At 53.9% G+C, this 24,368-nt stretch overlaps 2 protein-coding genes across 2 annotated transcripts in view; one reads left to right on the forward strand and one right to left on the reverse strand.

Moving 5' to 3' along the window:
* Positions 1-11,395: 11,395 nt before the first annotated feature.
* The window catches only part of ZFYVE27 (zinc finger FYVE-type containing 27), a 35,939-nt gene continuing 22,966 nt past the window's right edge, over positions 11,396-24,368 (reverse strand). The window contains exon 10 of the mRNA XM_057308410.1: positions 11,396-11,513. Coding sequence (XP_057164393.1) covers positions 11,443-11,513 — 71 coding nt within the window. The 3' untranslated portion in view covers positions 11,396-11,442. The remainder of the gene's footprint in view (positions 11,514-24,368) is intronic.
* SFRP5 (secreted frizzled related protein 5) lies at positions 15,133-23,002 on the forward strand. The gene is made up of 3 exons (XM_026493815.4): positions 15,133-15,777; positions 17,907-17,984; positions 19,445-23,002. The coding sequence occupies exons 1-3, from the start codon at positions 15,255-15,257 to the stop codon at positions 19,789-19,791; spliced, it is 948 nt and encodes a 315-aa protein (XP_026349600.1). The 5' UTR covers positions 15,133-15,254; the 3' UTR covers positions 19,792-23,002.

Here is a 24,368-nt window from a genome sequence, read left to right on the forward strand (position 1 = left end):
AATCACTTAACCTCTCTGAACCACTATATTCTTATCTGCAAAAGAAACATCATTCCTGACTTAGAAAGTGGTTGTGGGGATGAAGTCCTGTGTGTGCAGTTCCCAGCACAGCAGCACGGAGCACGCAGGCACGGAATAGCTGTTACTCTTAGGCGCTCCTGTGGTCACTGCGGTGTCTGATGTCCCTCCTTTCCCTGGAACGTGGGCCAGCCTCAGTGACTTGCTGCTGATGAATGGGATCAAGTGGAAGTGAGGGTGGGTGCTTCAAAGAGCAGGCAGTGAAAGGTACATCCCCTCCATGCCTGCTTCTAGACCAGTCACTCCAGGGAAGCCAGCTGCCATGCTCTGGGGACACTCAGGCTGTCCATATGGCCTCCGGCCAGCAGCCACATGCGTGAATTTGGAAGCAGTCCTCCAGCCCCAGCCAACAGCTTGACTGTAACCTCATCCGAGATCCTGAGTCAGAACTACCCATCCAAGCCACTCCTGAGTTCCTAACCCACAGACGCTGGAGAGATCGCCAATGTTTGCCATTCTACATTTGTTGTTTATTAGTTATAAAGATAGAAGCAATACACTTTAGAATCAGCATCCTCGGACAGCAATTGCTTTGGAGTCAAGCTGCCCCAGACTCCTTCATAGCTGTGGTCACAGGGAAATCTGCATTGAAGACGTTCCTGGCCATGAAAGAAAGGATAACTAACATTTACTGAGCGCTTGCCATCGGCCGGGCATGGGGCCAAGCACTTCCCATTTATCCTCCTCACAAAACCTCCAAGAGGGAGATGCTATCACCCTCATGGTACAGATGGGGAAACTGAGGTGCCAAAGGTTGAATAACCCACTCAAGATCACACAGGGCAGGATTTACACCAAACTCCAAGTGCTTAACCAGTATGCTGCGTGGCCCCCTGAGGGGCACAGTGGCTCAAAGGCCCATTCCCCGCTCCTGTCCCACCCAGCCCCCACCACTGCCACCACCCACTTGCTCTCTCCTGTGAGCGTGACTAACACAGGCTCCAGGACAAATCCCACCCAGCCTGCATCCCTTAGGCAAAGCAGTGCTTCTGTCCCCTCCCTCCTATCAGGGGGGCCCACCCTTCACTGTGTGCTTGGTCACAGAGCATGTTCACAGTGAAAGAGCCCCCGCCCCCAAGTCATCTAGTCCAGTGCCCCTTCCCATCCGTCCAGACATAGAAAGAGGCCCAGAGACGTGCAGTGGTTCATCTAAGGACACAGAGACAACCAAGGAAGCCCTAAGCGGGAACCCGGGTCTCCTGGCTTCTCTCAATCCAGCCTGCACACAGGGCCTGCCTTTGCCAGCATCACCTGCCCCAGTGCCCACTGTGGGCCCCACTGACCCACCCAGATACCCAGGGTTAGAACCACAGGCCAAACTTCCCAGCATCCTCCACTGCCCCAGCCCCTGAGGGAGCCAGGAGGAGAGGGCTTATCTCCACCTGTGAGGTGATGTTGTCTCACCCCACCCCCACCCTCCCTGCCAAGCTGCCTTGATTAATGGGCTGGTGCTATCTTATCTCCCAGCTGCAGCAGTTAGGGATTAATGGGTAGTGGCAGGGCCCCAGAAGGACACATTCTGCCCCCCAGATCAACCTGAGAGGTCTGCAGGAGGGCGGGGAGCAGGAGGAGAGGGCACTAAGGGGTCTGTTCTCCAGCTGCCATCTTGCTCTCCTACTTGAACTGAGTCACTGCAGAATGTGTAAAGCACTCAAGACTATGCCTAACACTTAACAGGAGTTCAGTAAATGGTAACCACTATTACTTTCGGCTAATGTCAGCTCCGGGAGTCCTTGGGCCTGTGCCTGCCAGGGGTCTGAGCTGCTGAACTTTGCTAGCCAAAGTCTTAACCACTGGACAGCCCATGACTAACTAGGAAGTCATCTCCCACTCCAGCCTCAGGTGCCCCATCTATAAAATGGGACTGAATTTGGGCTTTGGAAACAGGGTTGTAGGTCTGATATTATTTTATTGAGTGACCTGAGAGTGGGTTTAGGAATTTATTTATCTAGCTATAAAGCTTTAGAAAACCCCTTCACACTCAGCCTCAATTTCTTTGTGAATGTGGTATTACAATCTCTGATTGGCCTTTACACAGCATTGTTGGGATAAAACTTCTGGAAAGCTGTTGGGACCGTTCCATGTCATACTGGAGTGTGGGCTTTGGGTTCCCAGAGAGGGTGAGACACCATACTCTGACCAAGGGGTTCAAGTTGATGCAGGTTGCTCCTCACAGAACTAGTCCCCATATCTAGGCTCTGCTCTGGGAGAGGAAGGCCATTTGAGTGACAGACCCTCCCTGGCTACAGCTGAGGAGGGGGGACCAGGTGTTCCACTGTGCCCAGGTTACTAGGTGTGAGTATTAGCAGCACCCTTTCACTCCCCAAGTGTCCCCCTTGGATTATCAGGTATGTGGCCCCTAGGCTGAAAGAACAAGGTTCTATTCTCCCCGAGGGACAGAGAGACTCCATCTAACCTCTAGCCCATGCCCAGCACATCTGAAGTTAGGCAGTTAACTGCAGGGCCATGCAGGGGCCTGGACCCAAAACCCCATGGCTCAGAGGACTCCCACCAACCTCTTCCCTAGCTTTCTCAAGAAGCACACGGTTGCTGTGTAGGGGGGAGGAGGGGTGTGAAGATGAGAGAGGGCTGGGAGGGAGGGCTGAGTGAGGGAGGGGTTGACTTTCAGATGAACAGATAGAATAAGGGGAAAATGGATGAATGGAAGGGGAGGAAGAAAGAAGAACAGCTGGATAAAAGGGAAGAGGGGACAAATGGAGGAAAGGAAGGATGGAAGGATGCTGTAAGAGAGGCATGAAGAGATGATGGATGGATAGATGGACAGAGGGACGGACCAACGGATGGATGAGGGGTGGGATGAAGAGAGATGGATGTCAGAGTCTCACTGGCCCCCAGCCCCCATTGCTTTAACGGGTACAGCAAACAAGGAGCCCAGCAGAGGACTTTATTTCCAGAAGGACATACAGATTAACTCTCTGGGGCCCCAGGAAGCCAGCCCTCCCTCCCCCACTCCAAAGACATTCCTAGGACCACTCCTTCTGCCTGACTCTCTGCCTTTTCCCACTGCCCCTTCCCAAAGGGCAAAGGGCAGCACAGCCAAGGAAAGCTATCTGCTATCAGCCCCATTTATCCCAGTGCTGTTTACTCTGGGTCTGCAATTAACAGAATCTCTTTCCCAGATCAATTAATAGGGGCCCAAAGAGGACACTGGGAGCCCCGACAGGCCAGGTTCCTCATGGATGAACAACGGGGAATTGATGGAGCCTATTCTCCCATCCAGTTCTGAGGTGTCCCGTCAGCCACCCCTTCCTGACCCTCAAGGAGGCAGTTCTTAGCTCAGAAAGGCTGACAGGGGATGGTGCTAGAAAGCCCTGCCTTGACCTATGTGGGTGCAGCTGGGGTCCCAAATCTGCCTTCATCCGGGCAGCTCCCAGAATCAGGATAAAAAGACTGGACAGCCTCATGGTGAAGATCTGGGTCTAGGAAGGGACCAGACCTGGGTCATAGACCCATCTCTTCCCACTTAGCAGCCATGTGACCTTGGGCAAGTGACTTAATCACTCTGAGCCTCTGTCTTCCCCTCTGTGAAATAGGAATGATGGAAAGACAGAGCTATGTCAAGGTCAAGGGTGCTGCAAGGATGGAACGAGTTCATGGAGCATGTTGGTCATTGGCCACAGCTTTGAGCTCCTCTGGGGAACCTGAGGCACATGTCCCTGCCTTTTCATCCTCCTAGCTCCTTCTGCTCTCCCATGGGGTCCCCTCGGGGCCAGCAAACACCTGGAGGTTCTGTCTCCTCACTTGCCCAGAAGAACTCGAGAGGTTCCTGGTTGTCCAGTACAGTAGCCACCCGCCCCATGGGGCTATTTAAATTTAAATTAACTAAAATTAACGATCCAGCCATTAGAAAGGACTGTAGCACTGACACAAGCTATTTAAATTTAAATTAACTAAAATTAACGATCCAGCCATTAGAAAGGACTGTAGCACTGACACAACACGGATGCACCTCGAAAATATTCCGTTAAGCGAGAGAAGCCGGGTGCAAAAGGTCACGTGCTGTATGATTGCATTTATATGCAATGTCCAGAATGGGCAAATCCATGGAGACAGAGAGGAGCTGGGTGGCTTCCAGGGGCTGTGGGCAGGGCGAACAGGTGCTTCACGCGTACATCGTCTCCTTCTGGAGTGACGAAAATATTTTAGAACTAGAAGTGGTGGCTGCCGTACGCTGTGAATGTGCTATCCACCGCTGAACCGCTCACTGCAATAAAGTGGCTGTTTTCATCTTATGTGAATTTCATCTCACTGAAAATGTTCAATTAACTTAAAAATTCGGTTCCTTGGTAGCACGAGCCACATCTCCAGTGCCCAGAAGCCACACGTGACCAGTGGCTACTGGGCTGGAGAGCACAGATAGAACACATTTCCACCACTGCAGGTTTTTAAACAAACTTGATCTTAGGGGTGCCTAGGTGGTTCAGTCCGTTAAGTGTCTTGCCTTGGGCTCAGGTCATGATTTCAGGGTCCTGGGATCGAGCTCCGTGTCGGGCTCCCTGCTCAGCAGGAAGTCTGCTTGCTTGTCCTTCTCCCTCTGTTCCTCCCTACTCATGCTCTCTCTTGTTCTCTCTCTCTCACTCAAATAAATAAATAAATAAAATCTTAAAAAAAAAAAACTTGATCTTCAAGTAATCAAATAATAATAGTGATAAGACCTCGTCACATACATTACCTTCTCTGACCCTGTCACCAGGACGGCATCATTATTTTCCTTTAAGAGATGGGGATGTGCCAGCCCAAGTTTGCATAGGAAGTGACGGGACAAGGACTTGCTCTAGGGTCTTTGGGCATCAGGTCTGAGGGCCTCTCTGCCTCCCTCAGAGCTGGGCCCAGGAAGTGATGACTCAAGTCCCTGGCCATCTGGACTTCCCGCTCACATATCAGACTAGGTTTCCTCTCCAATCTGCTTTCTCCTGAAGGGGCCCTGGCACCAGTCTCAAATGGGAAAGGGTGTGAAAGTGTGCAGTCTGGAAGATGAAGGGTATTTGGTTCCTGTTTGCAAAAACTGTGGGGAAGAGGACTGACTTATTGCCAAGTGATTTGGAATTTTCACAAAAATTCCAGGAAGCCAGAGGCTGGGTAATGTGACTGGAGGGAAAGAATGCACCTTTCCCTGACCCCAAGCTGCCTGGCCACAGAACTTGGTCAAGAGGGCAGACCTCTGTCTCTAGTGGACCCTGAGCTGTCTTCGGAGTCCTTGGGGCGGGGGATGCCGGGGAGGGGCACATCTCAGGCTAAAAAGGCCTAGAAGTGTTCCTGACCTTAGCACAATCCAGATCCGTGGGGCAGCAGAAAGCACAGAATGTAGGGGGAGTCAGAGCTCTCTGGCTTCCAGCTCCGTCACTGTAGTGTCTGGGTGACCCAGGCTAAGTCACTCAGCTCTCCAAGCCTCAGTTTCCTCATCAGTAAAATGGGGACTGATTGCACATGCCTCCCTCAGTCGCTGTAAGGATGAAGCAAGATAACAGATGCCACTCCTACACCGGGTAAAGGTGAATTATCCCCGCTGGGACCGCAGCAGCGTTCAACTACTGTCCTCATGAGGACCTCCTGGTAAGCGCAAACCTCTGGGAAGTCTTCAGACCCAGTCCTGCTGATAGTAATACTAATAAAGCACCAAGTCAGACTCAGTGAAGGGGGATTATGAAATCCCAGACGGAGGGACAGGCTGGCTGCCACGTCTGTGCGCGAATGCGTGTGGTGGCATCCCATCCATCTGGAAGATTCCCAGCTGTGTGACCTCAGGCAAGTTCCTCCATCACCTCTGATTTCTCATCTGTAAACAGCGGTGATAAGAACATCTGCCTGCTGGCATTGTTGAGAGGTTTAAATGAGATGATAAAGGACTCCCGCACAGCGTGGGAGGTGTACCCGCAGAGCCCTGAGCTGGGTGCTAGAGAAGGTGAGACCGACAAGAACCCACCCAAGGGCACCCCCAGGCAGAGGAGGCGGGCTGTGCGGAGCTTCCAGAACGGAGAGGTTTTTTTTTTTTTCATTTCGGCCTCAAGGAGGCCCATGAGCCTTGGAGAGTGGCTGCAACCAGCAGGGGGAGAGGTGAAAGAGGGGAGCAGGCAAGGTCTCCCTCGGAGGCCAGCGTTTCTCATCCTGGTCCCCAGGCCACGGCCTCAGAACCACCTGGGGTGACATGTGTTGAACTAGAATCTGCAGGTGACCCAACAGCAATCCGAATGTGTATTTTAACCAGCTTCAGACTGCAAATGTGGGAACCTCTCTCCCCACCTGGCTATGGGGTGTGCCCTATGATGGCCCAAATCAGCCAGCCCAGAGCAGGGAGGCCAAGAAGGCCAGCACAATCCACAGCCATACGAAGTTAACCCCAAACCTCACCTGCCCGCCTTACCTGTAACAATAAAATAAAACCGAAACCCCCGTGGGGCATATGCAGAGGTGAGGCATGACCACGGGCACAGCGCAGGGATGAGAAGAGATGCCCACCCATCAGAACGCCCAGAGCAGCCGAATCAGGCCCAGCCAGCGGCAGGAGGCCTGGAGAGAGTTCAAGCTGGACAAGGCCCCTGCGGGGTATGGGAATGCCCCATGGGTAGGGCCCCAGGCTGGGCCCCAGCCCTAACCACACCTGCCCCCTCTCATCTGTTTTATTTGCTGAGTTCCCAAAAGCCACATCACTTGAAAACAGGATCGCCTTACTTTAAAAACACCAATGGTGAAAAGCACTGGTTTATGAGTGCTTCTCAACAGGGTCTCTCTCGGCCTTTGGGACAGGACAGCTCTTGGTCATTCAAGGCTGGGCTGGGGGCTGCAAGAGCTAGGCATCCCTGGCCCCTGCCACTAAATGCCAGTTGTCAGCCCCAGTCTCCATGATGACCAAACCCAGGCAGGGTGGGGTGGGCTATCTGTGCAGCTGGGAAGGACTTCAAGCCCAATGCTCCCCAGCTTTATAGGTGAAACAACTGAGACCTGAGAAGTCAAGCAACCAGCCCAAGGCCACAGCACAGCAGGCGAGTGGAGAACGGGAAAGCCACAAATAGTGGGTTGAGCCTCCGACCAACCTCACCAGGGCCTCAGTTTCCCAGAAGTGGGCAGGAGGCAAGTAGGGGCCCCTTTGCAGAGAGCCTTGTAGGAACACCGATACCCTGACCCGCCAGCTGGAAGAACGAGGACCAGATAGACCCTACTTTGGCCTGAACCCTCAGCACTGAGCACAGAAAAGCCATTCTGAATCTAGGCAAAGAGGCTGGGACCACCTCGATGGCCCTCAGGGCAAGCGCCTAGCAGTTCCCAGGCCCAGGCCCCAGCTCTCTCCCAGCAGAGGACAATTGTTCCATTGGCTAGGGTAGAGGATTGGAGATTCACTGGCCCTGCTGGGCTCCTCCCCACCAGCACCCTCTCCTTAATGAGGCCATTGTTTGCCCAGGGTTCCCCCAACAGCTGGCCCCCACCCCTACCACTTCTGCCCTGGGTTTCCTGCCTCCAGCACCTCCTGGAGACTTCCTGACTTCCTCCCCTAGACCCTGAGCACAAAAGCCCCTGGGGCCTCTCTGACCTACAGTTCCCCTTGCCAGGCCACTCACTTCCCTCACCCAGCCTCTGTTTTTTAAATTAATCAAAGATGCACGGACTGCCAATCGACTCCTGTTCAGCATGAGAGAAGGAGTTCCATCGTGAGAGCATGTAATTCCAACCAAAAGCAAAGAAATGTGTTGTTTTATTTACGGGCAAATGAACCGTTCTGTGTTGATTTGGGGAAACATGGAGAAGAGTTTATGAACCTTTATTAGTGCCTTCACAGACCCGGGTGGTCAGGAACCACCGGAATAGCGAATAGCTTTCAACGGAAACAGCTTAAAAATCTGGGGTCCTGAGGGCCCAGACAGCGTAGCGGGGGCTGGGAGGGTGCGCAAGCTGCCCCCACCCCGTGACTACACAAAACTCTCTAACACTTACGCCGCACTTCTAAGCATCTGCAGGTATTTCCCATTTCATCTTACCCACAAGTCTACAGCAGAAAGCGCCTGTTTCACAGACGGGGAAACTAAAGCACAAGGAGCTGAGTCTGACCCGAGTTCCCACAGCCCACAAGTGCTGGAGGCAGAGCCTAACACTAGGTGCCTTTGACTCTGCGTCCAGTGCTCATTCTCCTTTCCACAAAGATGAGGCTTTGGGGCCCCGCTCTTCCTGCTAACCAGGAAGTCACTCTAGTTGTGATTATAAACTACTCGTCTATTTGGGCATTGCGTAGCTGTCCCTCTAGATCTTGAGCTCCCTAAGGGCAGTGGCCTGGCCAACCAGGGTCAAACCTGCTGGCAGCCCAGTCACTTGAGTCCCATAGGAGTCTCTGGCCCTAGGGCCCTCCTCTTCCGCAAGACAGTTGGGGTCAGGGCTCAATAGGATGGAACCCCTAGCCACTTCTCATATGCTGGATGGAATCCACAAGCCATAGAAGGAAGTCCCCGCTTTAAGTTCTGGCTCTGGTTCGTGCCTGTGTGATTATCGGTAAGTTACTGAACCTCTCTGGGTCTCAGGTTTCTCATATTAAATGGGGGGTAATAATACCTGCCTCACAGTGCTATTGGGATCATTAAAGGAAAGCACAGAGCATAATGCCGGCACCTCGGATGCCCTAAACACATGTTGGAGAGAGGAGAGGGAAAGAGGGACGGATGGAAGTCAACATGAGCATAGGGGGCTCGTCCATCACCCCCAATCCCTCAGCAAGCATGAAGTACTCCTCAACTGGACTCGACTTGTTCCCCACCTCTCCTCACAGTCACCCTATAACCTTCCTGACCTTCTTTGGGCCTCCCAAGAATTCCAACAGAGACTGAAAAAGGTTAGAGGAAGCTGGCTCCAGCCTGAGCCTGGCTGGCTCCAAAGACCCCTTTCTTCTGATACTTCCTCCCCCCAAGTAGTCATCTGTCCATTCAGTCATTCACTCATACAACATTTATTGAGCACCTACTATGTGTCTGGCAGTGTGCTAGGAGCAAGAGAAACAGAGCTCTTGCCCTTGTGGAGCTCTTTGTCCACAGGGATGCACTATGATGACCAGTATGAGGAGGCCACAAAGGGGAGTTCAGGTTCTACAAGCCAGGCCAGCAAGGAGGCCTGGCCTTCCGAAGTCTTGGGAAGAACTTGAGGCGAAAAGCAATCGGAGCAACTGAGGGCCCCGAGCTGAAGGGAGAGGCTAGCAGATCAGCAGTGTGAAGTGACCAGTTCCCTCCTGCAGAGTGGAAAACAATGAGACCAGAGAGCAGCCCTGAGCAGTGAGGAAGGACAAGTGGGGAGGAGGGAGAGCACAGGTGGATTTTAAGAGAAATTTAGGAGTGAGGAGAATTTGGTGACAGTCTCTAAAGACCTTTGTCACGCCAGTACTCAATAGTATTAACTAGCAACTATATAGATAGCCCCTCCCGTCTGCACTGCTGTAAGCAATTGTTAAATGAACGCTAATCCTCTAAATAATCCTCAAAGGAATTACCGTGATTATCCTCATTTTACAGATGAGAAAGCTGAAGCACAGAGAGGTTCAATAACCTGCCCAAGGTCAAGGAGCATTGCTGCAATTAGAATCCAGTCTCACTTCAGAGTTCTCTGTCCCAGCCCAAACATTTGGCTGCCTCTCTGATGTACTTCTAGCCAGGGTCGCCGACCAGCCAGACCCTGGGGGTCCCAGGTGTGCTGGGGACCCAGGGCAAAAAGCCTTGTCTTCATCCCCAGCCCTGGCCAGAGAATACCAGCAGTGCCCACCCGGATCCTTCCTGTTGCACTTCAGACAGGCATTCTTAGCACTAGACATGCCCCGGTCCAAGACAAGCTTGGCCTCTGCTTTCCCGTGAGATCCAGGACAACCAGTGTGCCTGCCAGTGTCCAGGGTCATAGAAGGGAGGACTGCGACTTGCCTCCCTGGCCACTTGATTCAATGACAGTGAGCCCAGCTCCAGCCCCTCTACGAGCAGGACCCCACGGCTACCAGTGCACCCAGAGATCCTAAGCAGGACCCCCTGAACGGCTTCCCAGAGCACAGGCTGTGCAGCAGGAAGGCTATGCGGAGCTGGGGACCTCTGGGACAGATGCTGACTTTATAATCAACAACAAAACTAAATGATGGAAAGCGATGTGGTAGTAAAAGGACTGTACTGAGAGGAAGGCCAAGTTCTAGTTTCCTCTTAAAGACAATGGTTGGGGATGGGAGACGCTGGAGGACAATAGCAATGGGGCCCTGCTAGCTCTAAGAGTTCTCTTAATTACACAGGCCACTCAGGCTGGGCTTTTTGCTAAGCACTCAGGAGCCAGTGCGATGAAGACGGGTATCCCAGCAGGGAACACTGAGATCGTAAAAGGCAGATAACTCCCGAAGACTCTGAAATAAGGACAAGATTCGGTCTCATCACCTTGGGCATCCCAGCCCTCCCGGGAGGCAGCCATGCCTGTGCTGGCAGACCTTGCTCACAGGCTGGGACAGAAGATGCCCCACCTTGGGCCAGCAACAAAGTCGGCCTCACCTCCATCATCATCTCAACCTCCTAACTCTTCATTATTTCATTTGATCCTCAAGATGGCCCCATGGAGAATGTGAGGCAGAGGTCGTCCTCCCCATCTCACAGATGAGGAAACCGACACTCAGGGTGTGGGGGGGACTTGCTACTAAGTTGAAAACACACAACTGAGATCTTCTGAGTCCAAGCTTGGTACACTCCCCACTGCCATGCACTGCCTCTCCCGGGCATGCCTGAAAGGAGGCATGAATGGGGCGGATCTCCCACTCGTGGTTCCATTATAGCACTAATCACAGCGCTCCCATATGCAGGCACCCTGCCGGGTGCTCCTCTCTTCCCTTGCCTCAGTAAGCCTTCACTAACACGCAGTAAATAAATGTTCTTCACCTCATTCTACACACGAAGAAATTAAGGTTCAATTTCAAGAGACATAGGTCCAAAGACACACAACTAGCAAGTGGCCAGAATTCACCACCGGTCAATCTGACACAAAGCCCAGACTCTTCCTGCCACGCTACAGTGCCTTCGTGTGTCCCTGTTCTCCACGTGGACAGGAACCAAGACTGTCTCATGTGGATGTCTGGCCCAGAGCAGGCTCTAGTTAAACGTTCATTCATGGAATGATTATTCCTGAGACCAAAGCATTAAAACGAATGAAGAAGGCTATTTCATACAGGTAGAAATTATAGTCCAACCAGAATATATAATGGTCATGAACCTTTATGATCATAACAACATGGCTTCAGAGTATATAAAGCAAAACTGATGCAAAAAAAAAAAAAAAGGAAAAAATAGTAAACCCACAATCAACGTAGATTTTATACACCTCTATCAGAAACGAATAGAATAGGGGCACCTGGCTGGCTCAGTCGGTAGAGCGTGCAACTCTTGATCTCGGAGTTGTGAGTTCCAGCCCCACACTGGGTATAGGGATTACTATAAAAAAAAGAGAGAGAGAGAAGAAATGAAATGAACAGAGTAAATAAACCAGCAGTTCTTAAACTTTCTGGTCTCAGGAACCCTTTACACTCTTAAAAATGATTGAGGCTTTTAGATTAAAGACCTTTTCTTCACATGCTTTTACACCTACTAACATTTACCATGTTTAAAATTAAAACTGAGCAACATTCCATTTATTAACTTATTTAAAGTAACAAAAATAGACCCAGTGTGTGTGAACATAAATAACAAATTCTGTGAAAAATAACTATATTTCACAAAACAAAAAAAATAGTGAAAAGAGTAGCATTGTCTTAATTTTTGCAAATCTCTTTCACATCTGGCTTAACAGACTCAGATTTTCATGCCTCCTTCTGCACTCAGTCTGCCGCTACAGGTTGTTTTGGTCGCAGTGTATGAAGAAAATGTGGCCTCACACAGAACTGTAGCTGCGACAGAGACTATTTTAACAGCCTTTTCAGACACTATAGATATTCCTCTTCGATAGTATTAAAAATTGCCTCGCGGCCGTTCCTTAAATGATGCTTGTAGTGTAGGACTGAATCCGTACCCGTAAACTTCTCTTACTCTGTTACCTTACCATCCACTGATCTATCTGTACTCAGAGTGGATCTTTGAACTGCATATAATTTTGACCTTGGAGACTCCCTGAAAAGGACTCGGGGACCCTCAGGAGAACCCTGACTACACTAGGAGAATCACTAAAGCAGGCGATAGAAAGGCAGAAAAATGTAGGATTTGATAACGTAATTAGCAAGATTGATCTAAGAGGTATCTAGGTAGAACTTTGCTCACAACAAACCACAAATACACTTTTTTTTTTTTAAACAAACGGTCCCTTCCAACAGCTGGGGGCAATGTGCACCTGGACAGACCGCAGAAGCTCCAGGATGGACAGATGCCCACCTTGCCAGGGGTTCCACACAGCCGCCTAGGTCTGGAACAGCCTCTTCAGGAAGAGGCAACACATCAGAGTGCAGCCTCCTCCCGCTCGGGCCACAGCGCCAAGGTCACCCACTGACCGGGCCGCAGTGGGAGATCTTCCTGAATGACTGCCCCATGGCACAGCCCCCACCTGGGCTGCATTCCTGTGAAGGCCTTCCCTCCTTCATCTCACCGTGTCACGGAGCCTCGGGAGTCCCCAAGGCAGAGCTGTCAGGTAAAGATGGCCCATCCTCCTCTTCCAGGCGGCTTCCAGCCAGGCGCCTCTACCCTTAGGAGACTCTGGAGCTGCCAGGTACGACTCACCTGGCTCTTCCCACGTGCGGCTCTTACATAACCAGCAGCAGGAAGAACGCCTCCTGCTGTCCAGGCCAGGCACTGGGCCGCCAAGACCAGCAGAGGCCGACCAGCTGCCTAGGGAGCCTGCACCTTGCACATCACCTGGGGTGTGCCAACACGCCCTGCTAGTGCCCAAGACCACACTGCCCCCCTGAAGGCACAGAAGCCCTGCCAAGCCTGAAGCGGGGATAAGGGTAAGCTGGAGCACAGGGGACAGAATTACTGCTCAGGGTCCCAACCAGAGCCAGGGCCAAGGTATCCAAGGGAGCCTGCAGAACACACAGCACATTTCCACCCTAAGGCACACATCCCTTAGAGACCTTCCATTCCTAGGTGCCTACTGCGTGCTGGCACTGTGCTGGAGGCTTTCTCTCCACGCATCATTTTGTTTGCCCCTCACCGTAACTGTTGAGAGTGTTCCACTTTATAAACAAGAAAATGGACGGTCAGAATGGCTAAGTACTTGCCCAAGGTCACTCAGCGAATATGCACTTGGACTTCAACCTGGCTCTTTTTGTCTACAAAGTCCAGGCTCTTGCACCATTACTACATTCCGCTGCCTGGGCCAACAGGGAGTGGTCCTTTCCCTTCTGGGGCTCATCCACAGAACCTCTTCATGCTCTTTCGCCTGAACCCACCCTGGGCTCTGTCTGCTGAATGTCCTTCTGTGTCCTCTGCCCTGCCTTTTGTCTTTTTCTCACACTAGATCAGACAAAGCAGAGACTATGCCGTCTGCATTTCTGGATCCCTACCTGTGGTGTGTACAGCACACCTCACACCTTGCACACAGGAGGTGCTTCATGTGTATCTGCTGAATATGAAGAGGAGTGGTCCCTCACCTCTCTCCACGATCCCTGCAAGGACACATCCAGGGGAAGACAGGAGCCTTGGAAACATTCAGTAGGGTAGAGGGTAGGAGGTGTAAGACCAGAAGTGGAGGGGAGGGCAAGGGCAGAGACAGGCCCCAGAGTGCCCCACGCCCTCCTGCAAGACACCTTCCCAGCAGACCTCCCCCCCACAGTCTGGGGAGGTCAGGTCTCAGGCCAGGCTCTCAAGAAGCAGCTTCCCCACCCTCAAGCATTTCTCCAAATCTCCTCCCACAGGAAAGCCAACAGAAGGCAGGGCCCAGACAGAAGGAAAAGACCACAAACATGGGGTTCCTGAATACCTCCTCTCTGATGCCTCCCTGGGCACCCTCAATTCCTTCCTCCTCCCACAGCCTTTCCTGGCCTGGGTTGGAATTTATCTCAGGGCAAAGTAGTTAAGTCGTGGCCTTTGGAGCCCAAACCTGGATTCAAATCCTGGCTCCCTCACCCATTAGCTATGTGACTGAGGGCCAGTTACTTCACTGGAAGGGCCCCAAAGCCAGCCAGCCTGCAGACTCAGAATCCAGACCTCCCGGGTATACCCGGGTTCTGAACTCTGGAACCAGACCACCGGGGGTCAAGTCCTGGCCCCTATCCTCACTTAACTTCTCTCTGCCTGGGTACATTTATCTGTAAAGTGAAGATAATAACAGTACCCACTCGCCTTATTATAGCATTACTGTGAGAATTAAATGGGGTAACTTATGCAATGTGCTTAGAACAGACACAGTAAGTATCCAAGAAGTATTAGCTATCAATAGAAATAGCCGGCGATAAGGCTGTGAAGTGCTGTGCAGTGTCTACGGCACTTAGAGCTCACTGAATGGCAGTTATGATTACCTTAGCCCCCACTAGGCTACGGTGTCCCTGGAGGTGGGGGGTCCTGGGTCAGATCCATCTCTGATTCCCCAAAAGCAAGCAGCACAGTGCCCGGACCAGGCACGAGCTCAAACACATGCTTGAGAATGGCCCGGTGAAGAACTGCCGTCCTGGAACAGGAGGGTGTAGGCAGCCAGGAGCCTTCTACCAGGAGGGAGAACCGAGGTGTCAGGGAAGAGAAAGCAGAGCGGAGGGGGAAAGGCCGAGACGGGCAGATAAGCAAGTGAAGTGAGTGAGAAAAGGAACAGGAGAGGCTGTGGCGGAGGGAGATAAGGAGGAAGGATGGAGAACGCGATCGTGGAGGAAATGCCCAGGGAGGTGAGGGAGCCCCCGGGAGCCTCGCAAGGCCAGCCCGGCGCGGAGGCAGGGGAGCCAGGGGAGCCGGTGCGGGGGAGAGGCGCGCACAAGCCCGCACGGGGCGGGACGCGCGGGAACCGGCGGGAGGGGCCGAGGGGGCTCCACCTCGCCTCCACGCCTGGGCCCGGGGGGGGGGCCGGGCGGCCGGAGATTGGCTGGGGCGCGCGGCGAGGCCGGGGCCGGAGCCCCGAGGTGGGAGGTGCCAGGATCACTCGGTGCGCCGGGGAGCGGAGCGAAGGCTGCCACCACTCGGGCCACCTCGGCGGTGGCGGCGGCTGCAGGGCAGCGACGGGGCGGCGGACGCACTCCGAGGCAGCTGAGAACGCCGCGCACCATGCGGGCGGCGGCGGGGGGCGCGCGGGCGGCCGCGCTGGCGCTGCTGCTCGGGGCGCTGCACGGGGCGCCGGCCCGCGCGCAGGAGTACGACTACTACGGCTGGCAGGCGGAGCCGCTGCACGGGCGCTCGTACTCCAAGCCGCCGCAGTGCCTCGACATCCCCGCCGACCTTCCGCTCTGCCACACCGTGGGCTACAAGCGCATGCGGCTGCCCAACCTGCTGGAGCACGAGAGCCTGGCCGAGGTGAAGCAGCAGGCGAGCAGCTGGCTGCCGCTGCTGGCCAAACGCTGCCACTCGGACACGCAGGTCTTCCTCTGCTCTCTCTTCGCGCCCGTCTGCCTCGACCGGCCCATCTACCCGTGTCGCTCGCTCTGCGAGGCCGTGCGCGCTGGCTGCGCGCCGCTCATGGAGGCCTACGGCTTCCCCTGGCCCGAGATGCTGCACTGTCACAAGTTCCCCCTGGACAACGACCTCTGCATCACTGTGCAGTTCGGACACCTGCCTGCCACCGCGCCTCCAGGTAGCGCCGCCGCCGCCGCCCCCGCGCGCTCCGACGGCCCCGGGCGCCCGGGAGCCCCCCGGAGGTGCCACCCCTTACACACACACACACACACACACACACACACACACACACGCACACACGCACTCCGCCTTCGCTCAACCCTGCATGCTCCGGGAATTGCTCGCCTCCCCCCACCCCTAGCCTCCCAGCCTTCTCGGACTCCCAGAGTAGTGCCTCCCCGCAGCTCTGGACATGCTCACTGGCTCTCTCCATTCCCACTCCTTTCCTGAAGACGCCCCTGGCGTCCCTCGCAGCGCTCACCTTCCGAAGACGCTGGAATCCCTGGGTAGCCCCAATGCTGTCCCCCCATCCCGGGGCGTCCCCATAAATGTCTTACAGCCTCTCTCAGCCCAAGAATGCACAGGGTCGCTAAGCAATGACCAGGCCCGTTCACCTCCTCCACAGCTCTGGACTCCACGGCACCAAAATAAGCATCACCACCACCCATGTTGGGACCTCAAGAGGGGAGAAGGGCTGACAGAAGGGATATAGGGAAAAACTGTGGGCTAAGTGCACTCCCGGGCTATGGTCCCTGCCCCCAAACACACACACACACACCATTTTCTGTACCTGGGAACCCTAAATTCTCCCACTACCTTCCCTAATCCCTCAGGTTGGGAGACCATGGGGTAAAGCTCAGTGCAGAAGAGAGAGCAGATTGCCAGGCTATACTAACAAGGAGTCTTCGGGAGTTGCTTAACTTCGAGCCTCAGTTTTTCCATAAATAATACAGAAAGTGAGCTCAGGTTCCAACAACCTGTGAGATACTAAGTGCCACTTCCCGCCCACCCCAAGTCCCATTACCCCTAGTTCCTCCCTGGTCTCAGCCTCCCTTCACTGTGCGCCCCCCATCTTGCCAACAGAGTACGCCTGGGCTGGGCACCGGACAGGAAGATAAGCAGTGGCACTGAGCAGAAGGGCTTTGGGCAGTTAATTCGAGTCTAAGGAGCCCCTGATGCTGGGACTCCCCCAAGGGGCAGCACTGCTTTCCCATTTTCCTATTGACCAGACTCCGAAAAAGCAACTGGACTCCACACACCCTACCCCCCCCCCCCAAGGGCTAACTTCATCCACACAGCCCTTGGTCCTACACCCCCATGTCCCTCCTGAGAGTCACAGTTGGGTAGGGGTCCTGTGACTGGGGAGTGTTGAGAGACAGGAAACACCCCTGTTCTTGGGTTGGAAATGGGACCAGGAAGCAGGGGAGAGCCAGCTCAAGCAGAGACAGTGCAGTCCCTAGCCGGGATCCCGGCTCCTTTTCTGGTTTTCTTGGAAGCCATGTATTAACAGCCTGGGAGGCAGGGAAGTCCTGGGCTCAGGCTCGGAATCCCACCAGGCCCTGCCCTCTCTGAAGCCTGCTATCCCCTATGATGGGGCGCCCCACCTGGAGGCAGAGACATGGGACAGAGAGCAGGTGCCGTGTGGGCCTGAGAACCAGAGGCAGCCTGAAGGGTTTGTGTGGCCAATAATAAAACTGAGACTATCTCATATAAAAATTAAGAGTTTGGGCTTCTCTTGGAAAATCAAAAGTTCTGGCAATGCTAAGCTGCTCACCTTAGAGGGTAATGCTCCTCAGTTTACTGCAGTCCCTGCCTGGCCAGTGTCGCTTGTTTCTCCACTTGCCCGAACCGTGTTCCTAGGTAGACCCTGCAGATACCCCCATCCCAGCTCCAGCCTGGGAGTCACAAATCCTGAGTTCTAAGCTCAGTTTGCAATAGTGCTGCCGACTTGGGTAGCTACTCTGGGCCTCAGCTTTCTTTTCTTTAATAGGAATAATACCTACTTCATAGGCTAAGGATTAAATGAAACAAAGTTTAGAAGAAGACAGTGCACATCAATGGTGGCAGCTGCCAGGGTCATGGAGCAATGTACCCACTGGGGCGATTTTGTCCCCGTGCAACCCTGTCTCTTTTGACCCTCACAACTACTCAGCGAGCACCGTTACCATCATCCCATTTCCTGCTAAGAGTGGAGGCTGGGCAGGGGGAGGTGGCTCCTCGGTGCGGTAGGCCTGTACTCTGGAGCGGCTTTTTGGACTCTGATCCCTCATCAGCCTCCCTCCACCCCACCCCTGCTTCTCTCTTCAGTGACCAAGATCTGTGCCCAGTGTGAGATGGAGCACAGTGCCGACGGCCTCATGGAGCAGATGTGTTCCAGCGACTTCGGTGAGTGTGGAGCCCATGTGGCCACTGCCCAACTCCTCTACACACACACACACACACACACACACACACAAATAGCCATGTCCACAACCATCATAGTGAATACTAACAGTTTTTGCATCATGGGTCCCTTTTAGAATCTGATCATACCCATGAACCATGTGGCCAAAGAAATGCGCCTCATTTTGTAGGTCATCCCAGGGGCTTCAGAAGCCCCTCAAGGTCATGTCCATGAGCCCCAAAACCACCCCTGGCCAAGGCTCCTGCAGCCCTCCGTAGGCATCTGCCCACCAAAGGGCCTCCAGGGTTGGATTCTCTTTGGGAGAAGCAAGCTAAGCCTGGAGATGGATGGGGGCATCAGGGAAAGAGCCGGGCCCCAGGATGGAAGTGCAGCACCCTCGCCCCTGGGCACCTCTGCATGGTGCCCGATGCACCTCTGGCCAGGGGAGCTGCGGTCACTTGTCCCACGCCTTCATCCTGGCGCCTCTCCATTCCTGAGACAGTGAGCCAAGTCTAGTCAGGACCACACGACCCGGCATGTGGCCTTTGCCAAGCTGGTGGCTGTTTTGTGTCTTAGCCTCCCTGTCTGTAAAAAAGAGATAGCAATGAAATCCTTACTTCAGTCTTTTATGTTGTTAGTCTGTCTGGAAAGAGAATACTCCTATTGCAAGGTGTGTGTGTGTGCACGCGCACGCGCGTCTCCAAGAGAGAAAAAGAGAGTAGGTAAGGGGAAAAAGAGAGAGACTGAAAGAAAGAGATTTTACAATTTCCTTCCCTGGGTGAACAGTCATTCTCTGGCATCTCCCTGGTTGCTCCCAGAGATGGGGGTCCAAAGGCCTGAGAACGGGGAGACTAGCCTAAGTGACCCCCCCAAGCTCCAGACTCCCAACCCCCAAATGTATTAGGTTCTCTACAGCCACCTCATGTGCCCTGGACGGTCACCCCGACCACCATCTGGCCTTCAAGCACCTCCCCCATCCCCACACTCCAGACACCACAGACATACTCTCATACATAAAACACACAGCACCAAACATCACACTGCCACCTGTACTACGTCTCACGGAGACTACAGGGTGTGTTCACAGCAGCAAGAGCTGGTTGTGTACATGCTTCAGTCCAGTGCCCCATGAAGCGGTGGGCCATGGGGGGGGGGGGCTTTTACCCCACAGAAACCAGCACGTGCCACAGAGCAAGACCCCTCCCCAGGGCCAGCTGTCAAACATTTACCAGTCCACCCCACCACTGCTACACACACACACACACACACACACACACACACACACACACACAGAGAGCCAGAAATCCCATTTGGAAGCAACCCCAGGAATCACGAAGTCCACCTCCCCAAGGCCCAGGCTCAGAACTTTAGGCACAGGCAGCAACTGGGGGCCCACCAGCATCCTGAGCAAACCTGCCCAGTCTCACACTGTTCCTCTGTCTACCCCTCCGCACACACACAGTGGTTAAAATGCGCATCAAGGAGATCAAGATAGAGAATGGAGACCGGAAGCTGATTGGAGCCCAGAAAAAGAAGAAGCTACTCAAGCCAGGCCCCCTGAAGCGTAAGGACACCAAGAGGCTGGTGCTGCACATGAAGAACGGTGCCAGCTGCCCCTGTCCACAGCTAGACAGCCTGGCCGGCAGCTTCCTGGTCATGGGCCGCAAGGTGGACGGACAGCTGCTGCTTATGGCCGTCTACCGCTGGGACAAGAAGAATAAGGAGATGAAGTTTGCGGTCAAATTCATGTTCTCCTACCCCTGCTCCCTCTACTACCCCTTCTTCTATGGGGCCGCTGAACCCCACTGAAGGGCGCTCCTCCCTGCCCCACCCAGCCAGTTGTGCCTTGCCCTCTCCCCACCCCTGGGGCACACTCTCTTCCTGCCCACTTGGCTTCACCCCTATTCCCAGGCTGACCCAGCCCCTGCCTGAGTGGTTTCATGCAGAGTTGTTACCAGCACAGGCCCTAAGGAAGGGGCATGGCACCTGAGCTGTCCATGACTGAGGGGTTCTGGGGTCCCTGGGGACCTCTTCTCTTAGGAGCAGAGCTTTTTCATTTGGGAAGTAGATGGAGGAGAGAGCAAGGGAAGTGTGGAGGGGCTCTGAGAAGCCTGAGGAGGAAGTCTCCCGAGTGCACCATGGTGTCAGCTCCCTTCTGTCGGTGGTGAGGACTTGCCTTAAAGAGGAAAGTCCAGTATTAGGCTGAGCTATTTGGGGACAATTCCCTACCCCCCCCCCCCCGCCCACTCGTGTCATCATAGTCCCCCCAAAGGAGAGGCATTAGGGTCACAGTGCCCTCCAGCGACAGTTCACCACCTTCCCCATCTCCCCCCTTTCCATTCCTGCTAGCCTGGAGAGAAGCCCAGCCCAGACCCCCTCCCAGAGGGCCGCTCTTTGGGGTTCATTCCTCAGCCTCCGCACGCCCCTGTGACCCTGATAAGTAAATTATCGCCCCCGCTGCAAGGCCACAGGTACTAGATCTGACGCAGGCAAGGTTTGGTTTCTAATTTTTTAAGTTTTTAATTAAATCAAAAAAAAACAACAGTTGGTTTTGACTAGGTTATATGTCACCTGGTCCCCAAAGGGGGGGTTCAGAAGGGACTTTTAGAAAGAAGCCCTTGTCATAACCCATGGCCTGTCCACACAGACATACCTGCAATGCCTAAGAGCAATGCCCACATTCTTGCAGGATCCCCTGAGAACAGAGTGAGGGTCACCCTTCTCATCCCCATCACTCAGGGAGGGAGACAACCGTCCTTCTGCTCCTGAAGAGGGAGAGAGACGCCAAGATCCCCGGCCTTCTCCCACGCTCAGAAGGCTCCCACAATCCTGCAGCATGTCCCTGGCAATGTCTGCTCCTCAGACCCCAAGGCTGGACCACAGGGAACTACTCTGAAGAGCCAAGGGCCTAAACATGTCAACTCCTACCCATTGCGCTTTCAGACTGCCCTGGGCACTGGTCCCATCCTGTAGGGGATAATGGTGTAGACCTATGCCACGGGGGCCAGAGAAGCAGCATCCCCTGGGAGCCGGTTAGAAACACATAAAAGCTCAGGCCCACCCCAGGCCTTACTGTATCAGACTCCGCATTTTAACACATAAACCTTCAAGTCATCTAGAGAGCTTCTGGAAAACAGGGGCCCCACTCTACAGCAATTACAGTGGAATCTCTGGAGGGTGCTCAGAAATCGGAATCTCTGGACGCTCCCTGGGGTGGTATGCAGCCCGGGGTGGAAACCTCGATCCAGACAAGCCAGCAGCTGAGGCGGAGGGGCTGCGGTGACCTCAGGCTGGCAGGGTCTTTGTCCTGCATGCAGGGAAGGACACAGCTATCATCACTGAGGGCTTCTTGGGCGAGCTCAGAGCAGATGGTGCTGCAACCTGGAGCTGAATGTGGCAGGGAGGGGAGAAGGCCTGAAATGGAGGCAACAGGCTCCTGCCACTCAAATGTCCAGCATTTGGAAAGGGTGGTGCCAGGAAAGAGACCCTGGGGGTTTGTCAGCAGATGCTGAAGGACAGGGCAGATGTACCCAGAGCAGGGGGTTGGGGACACCCCCAGAACAGCTTTCCTCACCAGCGAGGGTCCAGCTGCCAAGTCCGGTCAAGGCTTCCTGCTCCTCCGAGACAATGCAGCCATGTTCTCTTGTGAGGGCTTGGCTTCCAGGGCTCTCAGAGAAGCATGTTGCCACAGAGAAACGAGGAAGGCCAAAGGGCCCAAATTCTGCTGTGGGGCCAGTGTGAGCTAACAGGTGGTCTGACAGCCTGCCCATAAATCACCTCCCTGGGCAGTCAGGTGGCCTTACCACAGGTCAGGAGCAGCAGGGCCTGCTTGTTTCTCCTCAACTCTGAGGAAGCCACTGCCACCCACCCTCACCCAAAGCCTGCCCAGCCCACCAGCTCCCTGAATCTGCCCCTTGTCTCCCAGCCTCCTACCCCGACCAAATATTTACGGACACTTCCATGGTCAACCAGGACCAGGGATTATTTTTCCACTGAACACACAGGACTCCAGCTCCTTCTGGCAGGAGCACAATACTGACCTTTGTCAGGTGCTGGCAGCCAGTGAGATGGAGCAGGCGGGGGAGCGGCCCCCCCTCGCCCATCCCGGGAAGCCCCAGTAGACAGTCCTCAGCCACCCCCGACATGGGGGTCAGGCTCTGCTCAGTACGTCGGCTCTGTCCCCAGCATCTGCTGTCAGACCCCCCAGCAGTCTCTTCCTGGGGCCAAGAAGAATCCTCCCCAAAACCAGGGGAGGCCCCACAAGGCCTGAGCCCGCCCTTCATTTCCTTCAGTCACAACACGCTCCCTTCTTGGCCAGTGTGGAGACAGACAGCTGGTGCTGCCCAGCAAGCATCTGGGCTGTGTGTCAGCGAACCACTGCATCTGACAGAAACCCCAAAAAACAGTGGGGCTTCTCCACACCAGAGGTCTGGAGACAGACAGGTGGGAGGTCCATGTCCCAGACTCATTCTGTCTTCCGGCTCTGCCAGGGGGTAGCTTCTGTTCTCGTAGTTACAAACAGTGCCTCCTCCTCCCCACTTCTAACCACATTCCAGGCAGCAAGGCAGGGAAGGGGAGCAAAAACAGCGTGTCAGCTGCCTCTGGCCCTTTTGATCAGGAAAACAGTAATTTCCCAACAAGTCCCACCTGGTACATTTCCACTTTTGGCTCACCGGCCAGAACTAAGTCACATGGCCACCTCTCGTTGCAAGGGAGCAGCAGTCAGGTGTTTCAGTTGGGTACAAAATCAGAGTTCTGATAAAGAAGAGGAAGGATCTGGGGGTGCCTGGGTGGCTCAGTCGTTAGGCGTCTGCCTTCGGCTCAGGGCGTGATCCCGGCGTTCTGGGATTGAGTCCCACATCAGGCTCTTCCACTGGGAGCCTGCCTCTTCCTCTCCCACTCCCCCTGCTTGTGTTCCCTCTCACGCTGGCTGTCTCTCTCTCTCTCTCTCTCTCAAATGAATAAATAAAATCTTTTAAAAAAAAAAAAAAAAAAGGAAGGACCTGGGGTGATGGCTAAATACTCAGGATCAGGTGAAAAGAGATAATAGAGCCCAGTTTTGGGTTCCAATCCTGTGACTCAGTGACCATGTGACATTGGGAACACTGCCCAACTACAAAAAGGAGTAAGAATTTCTATTAAGTGGGGAAACATAAGAAAAGTTCCTGGAACCAGTGCCCAGCATTCAGAAGATATTCATTAAATGGTAATTAATATTTTTACTAACCAAAGGCCTTGACCTGGCTAGCACAGTGCCTGCACATAACAGTACATTCCGAACTGATCTGCTAACTGACTAAGAAACGCTACTGGCAGGAAGGCAGGGAAGAGACAGGAACATCTCATCTAAAACCCAGAGTTGTTACTTTCAGGACAGAACCTACATTTGGCATTTTACTTCAGAAAATACACCCCCGGAGGGTATGTCAGCCAACACAGGGGAGAAGACATATAATACTAGAATAAATATCAAGCCCATGCTGGGTGGCAGGCACTACTCCAAGCACTCTGGTATTCTTATTTTTTTTCTTAAAGATTTATTTATTTTACAGAGGCGGGGTGAGAGGGTGAACAAGCACACCCATATGAGCAGAGATGGGCAGAAGGAGAGGGAGAGAGAGTCCTCAAGCAGACCTTGTGCTGAGTACAGAGCCCAAGGTGGGGCTCGATCTCATGACCCTGAGACCATGACCTGAGCTGGACACTCAACCAACTGAGCAACCCAGGTGCCCCTCACTCTGGTATTCTAATTTAAGCCTGCCAACAGGCCTTTTTAATGATGAGGAGGCTGAGGTTCAGAGAGGTCAATGAGCTTATTGAAGGACACACAGCTCGTACATAGTAGTGGTACTAGGACTTGACCCCAGGTTCTTAACCACTCTACTACTGCCTGCAGGGGGCAAAGTCAAGTGGGGGGGAGGGGACAGACAGCAAAGCCTCTGCCACCCTGCGTCACAGGAAGATTTCTGGGAGCCCTGCTCAGATCCCACTCCAAGGGCCCTGGCAGCAGCAGATGAGCCAGCCTCTGACTGCAGCTTTTCTCCTGACCCAAGGCAGCCCATCCCTGACCCCTCCTCCCCTCTCAGCCCCATCAGCAACCAGGCTCTCGAGCCCCACAAAGGAAGCTCACAACCCACAACTGTTTAGTTGGCTGTAATCCTGGCTAAAGTTCACTCCTTGGGAAATCCAACGTGGGGGATGGTTGCTGCTGGAATGTATGTGGCTGGGACCCAGTATCCCAGCCCAGACAGCAGGCTCTGCTGGGGCCCTGAAGAAACCGGGCAGCCAGGGGGAATCCGGAATCCCCAACCCCCAGCTGTGCCAAAGAATGGAATGTGCTGCTCTGGGGTGTTGAAACAGACCCAACCAACGGGGGTGGTGCTGGG

Source organism: Ursus arctos, unplaced genomic scaffold, assembly GCF_023065955.2.
Source record: "Ursus arctos isolate Adak ecotype North America unplaced genomic scaffold, UrsArc2.0 scaffold_7, whole genome shotgun sequence".
NCBI classification, from domain to species: Eukaryota; Metazoa; Chordata; class Mammalia; order Carnivora; family Ursidae; genus Ursus; species Ursus arctos.